The sequence below is a fragment of the Austrofundulus limnaeus genome, unplaced genomic scaffold (genome assembly GCF_001266775.1).
Source record: "Austrofundulus limnaeus strain Quisiro unplaced genomic scaffold, Austrofundulus_limnaeus-1.0 Scaffold114, whole genome shotgun sequence".
NCBI lineage: Eukaryota > Metazoa > Chordata > Actinopteri > Cyprinodontiformes > Rivulidae > Austrofundulus > Austrofundulus limnaeus.
In genome coordinates, this window is record NW_013952516.1 from 490,788 (window position 1) to 498,657 (window position 7,870).

Sequence of the window (7,870 nt, forward strand, 5' to 3'; positions counted from 1 at the left end):
TTAAGAACAAATCTGTGCGTACGAACRGTTCTTGCATGAGGCCCATTGTGTCTATTATTTTAATAATTTTATAATTAGTAATAATTCACTCTTGTAAGAACCCAACATTTTTACTGACCACATCTATCAACTCATAAAAAAGTAGAATATTATTATTATAGTACTCATATTATTACAGTAGTGTTGTGATTCTGGTTTGCAGATTAAGACAAATGAATAATCTGTAGAGAAAGAATAAAAAGTGTAAAACCCTACCATTGCAGGTCCAGTCATGAGCAGAGAGCAGCCGTGGCAGAGCTCTCCAAACTGCTCCCAGTAGTGTTTCTGACAGTACAGCCTGCCGTCCTTCTCATAGTACCAGTTCATCAGGTGGTCCGAGCACACGGAGCATCTGAGGAGACACATTCAGTCAGACACAGAACAAAAGGCCACAATTCTTAGATGACTCTGGTTATCCTGCCATCACACTGTGAACAAAGGTTGAAGTCATAATGTCTGTATTTGTCATGTTTTATTTGTTAGTCCTAACTTTTCATGTACACATAAATAAACACTTACACATTTAGGTCTTTACGGACAACATTTCCAAATGTTTAAGCATTTGTTGTTGTTATGCATACATTTAGCTAGCTTCGTATGTCAAATCTCGCTGGAGTTGATTTGCCTGAAAAAAATCTCTTGGGTTTTATAGTTTGTCCGCTTTTCTATTTCATTCCGTGTTTATGCAGTTTTGACACTGTATATTTTTTTACAGGTTACTATTTACCACTGTTTTGGTCAGTTTTTGTTGTCAATTACTTTGAAATTTATATTTTGTCTCCATGTCTTGTGTCAGAATGTTTCCCTCCTGTCTCAGTCAGTAGGTCAGTCTGTGCTCCAGAACATGTTTTTGTTTCCATCTTTGTTCTTTCAACCGTACATTAATCTTTATTATTCAAGAACGCTGGACCACAATGGAAATAAGCTTTATGCTTTATTGTGTTATCCATTTATGTTATTGTATATTATATGCAGTGCCATTTACATAATAAATAAAATGAATGAATACATAAACTCTCTTTTGATTTCCTTCACTGGCGGCGTGAGCTTTTCTCAGTTAGTGTATTGGGAACAACAAGATGTTTAAAATCTCATTTGGGTGTTGTTCTACTTTTTGGATGAGCCCTTTTCAGGTGGTGAACAGATTTGACGTGGTCAAACCCTCTGACAACTCATGGGATGAAGTTTTAAAGAAAACAACAGTAAACAGACAAAAATGACATATCTCCAAGGACAAAGTCCACAGAAGATCTGGTTGTTATTCTACATTTTCTGCTTGCTGTTTCTTAAACTTATCGCTGCTCATTCACTTATCACAGCTAAAGTAATGACCAACAAGTGATCCTGTCAACTTTGAGGTCACGAGGCATGACGAAAACCATAAAAACACTGAGGTTTAGTCAGGGGCCGTCGTTTCTAATAACTATGGTAAAAAAAAAACTCATCAACAGCACTTTAAAAAAGCATAACAATAAGCACTGATTCCACTGTTAATCAAATTGACTGCAGTTCCTGTTCGACTACCTGAGGCGATGACGGATCTGTCACCTGAGGAGATACTTAGCAAACTAAAGGGATGTTTAAATATATTAAATATATTCAGTGGAGAATGATAAAGTTGGCAGCAAACTGGGAAGAGCTTTTTAAGCATGCAGCACTGAATGTGTAGATCCTTGATAAACGGCCTCACTGTAAAACAAGATTAATGTATGTCTGCTGTCATTTTTTATGATGATGCTTTGATTTAAGCATCTAGACTGACAACTCTTCTAGGCAAACAGCACAACTATAACTTCAACTAACTGATTTGCTGATGTCTAAAAAGGGTAAATCTTTATTTACATTACGTTGGAAGTAGCACGTCTGTTTCTTTCTTTTTTTTTTTTTTTGTATTAAGTTTTCCAGCTTTCAGCTTCTACCCAAATGTCACGTTCTTCTCTGCACTGTAGGTAGAGTTGATACAGCATTATTGACTTTGGCACAGGATCCAGATATTTCAGAGWTTTCTGGCATTATTAAGAAGGAGCTGTCCTGAAGACTGAAGCCCACATGTTTGTGTCTTAACTGCAGATTGAAAAGTGAAAAACTGGGGAAAAAAACATAAAAAATCACTGACTGCCAGGCAGCCAGAATGTCAATTTCTCAACATCAAGCCATCAATGTTAATAGTGAAGAAACAAAATTGGGCTTGACTCAACACACTGTAGTCTGGACGAGTCAAAACAAAGTACAAAGTGTGCTGAGGTAAAGACAGATGACTAATACTGGCTGTGCTGCTGTGATTTCAGCTGCATCGATTGCCAACATCTGAGGGGCCAAAACAGAGTCGTATTTTCAACATGTAAAATTACTTAATAGAACCTCAATCTTAATAAAAAATAAATATGTTAATGCTGAATTAGAATAAACGCTATTATTGTTCTATTTTTATTTTATTTTATTTAAAATCTACTTATGCATACTTGGTGTTTAACCATTCACCTATCCAAATGTTCAGCTCATTCAGGACATGAGTGCAATCAGGTCTAATTTTTCTAACTTTTAAACTTATTTCTCCTATAGAAGTACGTTAAGATCTCTTCAGTACCTTCAAAAACWTTGTTCTCTTCCAAGTCTGCTTATTCTCTTTTTTGTCTTTTGCACTAATGTTGGTTTACTGTTCTGCCATTTTAAGCTTTTAGCATGACTTCTGCTTCATTTATGACTTTAATGCAGATGATTGGCTGTGGTGACCCAGAGAAGGGAACAGTCAGAAGACAAAGAAGAGGAAGTTTTAGCCACTGTTCTGTTACTTTTACCCAGCCTTTTGCTACTTTTTGATAGTGCTTTACTCCCTTTAGCATTAGGCTAGTGTTCTGCTCCATTTACACCCACAGTTCAAAAGCATGGCTCCTCCAAACCATCACTAGGTTTGATTAGAGGGAGAATCCAGTTGTAACCCACCTCTCACCCAATGACTGCAGCCTTAAAACAGGCACAAGCAGGTCTAAAAAAATTAAACCAAACTAAAAGCTACAACTTGTGAAACCTCAGCTGACATTTCCTGGAGTGGTTTATGAAAATGAAATAATACTGAAAAAAACACATTTGCTCATTCCGTCCAATAAACTGATTTTCCTTCATCATTTTGAGCTTTCTTAAATCCTTTTACGCCTGGTCACTGTGACCCGACAATCTGTTTTTATGCTCTGGAAACTCTTTCCAGTTGGGTACGTTGTGATTATTCTGTCAAAAGTACTTGTTAGTTTTTAATGTAATAAATGCCTAAAGCATGTAAGACTTTACACCAAGATTTACACTTTCACCCATCTTTTTTAAATGCACAAATGTAAAACGTGCATCGAAATATTTTGATGGAAAGAACTCACGCTAGATATTCTATACGCTCAGGTTTAAGTGGTTTTGTGCAGAGCATTGAATTGTTTGAACTGTGTTTGTTTTTGCCAAATTGCTCAACTTTTTCCTCCCAAAATGTTCTTGTTTTTCCACAAAATTACTTGAATATTTAACAGACTTCTAGAAATTTAAATCAAGGGAAAAAAGTTTAAATTTTATGATTTTTTTTGGCAATTATTTTTGTTCAGTGTTCAACTAATGGTAGACATAAAAAATTGTCCTATATGCCTTTATATGATTGTCCAACTACTCAAAATTTCCACTTGGTTCTTATATTAGTTGCTATTTTTTATCGAGCAGATGCAGTGTTCCTGATTTAATAAATAGATTTATTTGATGAAACCAATGCACTCAAATGGTCCCATAAGACAGAAAAAAATGTAAAAATGGAGAGGAAAATGTTGGCATATTTAAAACGGATGAAGCCATGACTTTTTGTTTAAGTTCATATGCATTAAGAGGAAAAAAAACTTGTTCTGGACAAAAGCATTTCTAACCAAGAAAACCTGATAAACTGTTATTATTTTGTTTTTAATATCTACATGTGGTGATGGAAGTGCACTTTATAAAATCACCTGACTTCCTTCTATACACTCTGCTGAATGGGGGGTGGGCACACCAACTCAGGTGGTTGAACAGCACACAATGCTATCATCACGCCTGCACAAACACTATAAAGCAAACATTACTCATTTCCTAAAATCCACATTCCTGCTGGTCTGTATGCCTTTGTTGGAGTTTGGAGATGGGAACTGAGACCTGGACGAGTGACCTTAAAGAGTAATTTTTTTTTACAAAAAGGTCTGTTCTGCATGGAAACCTTGAAAGAGCGAAGAATGAGTTATTTCTCATTTCATATCCCAGAGAAAGTCCAAGATTAACAATATCAGGCTAAGATTAAGAACCTCATATCACATGATGTGATCTCAGTTGTCAGGTGTAAAAGAAAATCTGCTATTTTTGTCAAAACAAAAAGCACCAACTACATCGCACTGTAAAATATTAAAATCATTTCTACTCAACGCATTTACAAATTCTAAAAGTCAAAAATATCTCAATTAAAAACCAATAAACACCGTGTTTGTACGTTAAAACTAAAACCAGCAAATAATACATTACTATATGTATTATTTTGTTCAGCTCTGTTCATTGAGGTTTAATTTACTTATGTTTTTTACTTTTTGTTGAAGACGAACCATTAACTTGCTGTAACACACAGCACTAAATTAAACACTGGTGTAAAATAGATTTAATAAATTCTACTGATAGTCAGGTTCTATGCATGTTTGAATAAAAATCTTATCAGGTTTAAAAAGATTAGATTAAGCTAGATTATAAGAGCTAAATTTACCCCACCTTCTATTGTTGAAAAGAGTGACAATAATCTGCAGCCCTAAAAAAACACTGAGATAAGAACATTAAATAAGCAGCTTGCTTTATTTACAACAGAAAAAAGCCTTCTGGAGTGTCTGAGGCGGCAGCTCTCATCTCTGAATTGCTGTCTAAGAATGCAGAACTCAGCAAAGTCGAGCGCACCGGTCTCTTTGGGCCTCAACACCAGCAGGTTTACTGGAACAAGAGTGACGTCGACTCAAAGGAATGTTAACAAGGCTGGAGGAACACACCGGGCAACATGTGGACAATAGAAAAAAGGAAAACTAAAAGGCTAGTCTTTCAACAAGAACTTAATCACAAGGGTCAACAAGGGTCTAGGACTGYAATTTTTGTTTTCTTAGGTAGTTTTTTCTTGCAAAGAACGTCAAAACAGATAAAAGTGTCAGCTTACTTGTAGGTCTGAACTTTAAAGTCAAATCTCACATGCAAAACATCTCAGCTCTGCCACACATGCTGCTTTAAGAAGGAAAAAGAAAGAAAGGAAAAATAAAAAGAAGAAGAAATGACTTATGGTACTGCAACACAGGTGTGTCAGGAKATCTGTCTCCGAGACAGTAAAATGAACTGGATGTGTTACTGCAGAGTTTGTTTGGAAGGAGTATAACACCAGGTTATATGAGGACAGTCACAAATCAAGCCTGAGGCATTGCATGTCAACACAAATAACAGTTCTCTACCCATTTAGGCTTGGTTCATATATTTTTACAAAGTTCTTATTCATTAAAATGTGTTTTTTTTTCTTTTTGTTTGCTTGGCGGTTATTAGAGTAATAATTTTGGAATCCAGATATTGATAGGATAACTATTTTATCAACAAAAACAAACATTTTGGAAAGACTTATTTATTTTCTGTATCTGCCATGTATCGTTAGAATTTAAATAGAGACCTTTTCTTCAAACTGCACAAGGAAAACATTTATATTTAGCTTTTTCAAATCCTCAGAATAAGTAATTTATCAGTGAATTTAATTATATACAGCTGAAACTGACAACTATTCTGCTGGCTTGAACTATGTCTTGAATTAGACCCATAGTTACTCAAATAGTTGGAATTTCCCCTTTAATTGAAAGAAACAAAATTAAAGACCTAGCATGCCTGGGGAGAAATGCATATCACCCACCAGAAATTCATGCCAGAGATTTAAATGTTACGACGAGAAACTACAGATTTGTAGGTGTTTTGGAAAGCCTTGTAAACGACATTGTGCACAATCATTATGCAACATATGTAGTGTGGTCTGTTAGAGCTTGAAGTATGCACTGAGAGTGACTCTCAGCTACTACTACACCAAACGTCAGCTTATTATCCAGAGAAGTGAAAGAGTTAGACATTTTTTAGTTGGCTAAGATCAATTAGCTGTGGCAACCATTTTAAATAGGAATTCAAAAGGTAGAGTAACAGAAGTACACACAAAGGTTACTGTCTGAAAATTACTAAAAAATGCATTTAGTGGATCATGCAATATTTTGCTAACAGACAGGCAGATTTGACTGTAATAGTTAATGGCAATGTTTTAAAAACAGACATTGTGCAACTAGAGCTTGTRTTGGGGATGAACCTCAGCTGTGTAACCATATCAAACTTTAGCTTGATATCCTTAGAATTAACTTTATGCATTTTTATGGGTTGCTTAGCTGTGCTGGCCATTTTGAACGGAGCTGACTCCAAAAGGGATTTCTTATAGTTTCATTAAAAGTTGTTTACTGGTTAACGCTACAGAAAAAAAAATGCATTGAGTGGTGCTTAAAAATAATAAGGTAGATAAACCTATTTAATTTGTCTAAAACTACTGTTGCAAGCTACTTGTGTGTTTTTATGCCCAGGCCAGTTTTTCCTATCACATGCACACCTTTGTGATCCTGCTGTAAACTCAGATGTCACATGTTGTGTCCAGCAGCTGTTTTAGAACCATTTTAAAACGATTCCACCCAACTTTATGTTGAGTTAAAATCAAGGAAACTGCCAGCCCCGTGGAAAACAGTGCTTCATCAGAATGACGTGCACACATGGTTCACTGTGGAGGAGCAGTGACCTGTGACAAGCAGAGACCTCAGCATCTCCTCTGTGGCAATCATTAAACCTCAGCCCACAAAGGACAAAGTCTTCTGGAGAGCAACACCACCACTTTAGTGACAAACACAAAAACCTGTGCGCACAAACAAGTTTCTGAGATTCTTCAGAATACACTAGGGTGAACAATGAAAACAAGAAAAAGCAGTCAGCTGAAAATTCGTCACTGTCAAAGCTCCCCTCCTTTATTTGCTTTATTTTTTCTAATAAAAACACACATGTCCTTTCTCGTTTAGGTGCGCCATGCAGCACCTGGCTGGCTCACTTACTGAAAGCAGGAGCTGTGCCAGGTGTCTTGCAGCCCCTTCATGTGAAACGAGTCCTCAATTATTCCTCCACAGCCCGCACAGTAACAATTATCTGGAAAGGAACAAAAAYACAGTCTAAATGAGGCACGTAAAGAAATTTAAACGCTCTAAAATTACCGCGTAGTATACAGCTGATCGTCGCCGTCACACTGAAACTCCAACAAAATACATTTTACATTTGTCAAAACGGTCTTAAACTCACTTATGCTAAGCAGAAACATTAAGTAACTTCGCTTTCGTTCTACATTTAACATAAAAAGACTCACTGTCTGGTTCCTCCATTTACTCTCCGAAAAAAAAAAAAGCGTCGTCGAGATTTATTGTTATCCTTTTTCGGGTCCTTTTACAAAATTTTCATCCTTGAAGCAGCGAAATGAGAATTTTTCAGCCCAAACTGCCTGTTCTGAACGCGTCGAGGGGAAAGCATAAATTAATTTAAACCKCCACACAAAACAGCGACCTGAAAATCTCCGCTGGCGGAGTCGCCTTTCTTGTCTCCTCTGAAAGAATGAGTGACGTAATGCCGCGGCTGCATTCCTGTACGGAAAGCGGAAGGGCTCGTGCAGCACCTGGAAGGGTAGCTCCGAGGCGGAAAACCGGCGATGGCGCCATCTGCTGGCAACTCTTTGATACTACATTAGAAACAGAATCTGCGCTTCGGT

At 36.7% G+C, this 7,870-nt stretch overlaps 2 protein-coding genes across 2 annotated transcripts in view; one reads left to right on the forward strand and one right to left on the reverse strand.

Moving 5' to 3' along the window:
• Positions 1–7,719, reverse strand: part of limk2 (LIM domain kinase 2) — a 22,731-nt gene extending 15,012 nt beyond the window's left edge. Inside the window, exons 1-3 of the mRNA XM_014014341.1 lie at positions 7,475–7,719; positions 7,170–7,260; positions 256–391 (exon numbers count right to left, since the gene is read on the reverse strand). Coding sequence (XP_013869795.1) covers positions 256–391; positions 7,170–7,260; positions 7,475–7,490 — 243 coding nt within the window. The 5' untranslated portion in view covers positions 7,491–7,719. The remainder of the gene's footprint in view (positions 1–255; positions 392–7,169; positions 7,261–7,474) is intronic.
• Positions 7,720–7,728: 9 nt separating this feature from the next.
• The window catches only part of LOC106521652 (sodium- and chloride-dependent GABA transporter ine), a 5,522-nt gene continuing 5,380 nt past the window's right edge, over positions 7,729–7,870 (forward strand). The window contains 1 exon segment of the mRNA XM_074559749.1: positions 7,729–7,747. Coding sequence (XP_074415850.1) covers positions 7,729–7,747 — 19 coding nt within the window.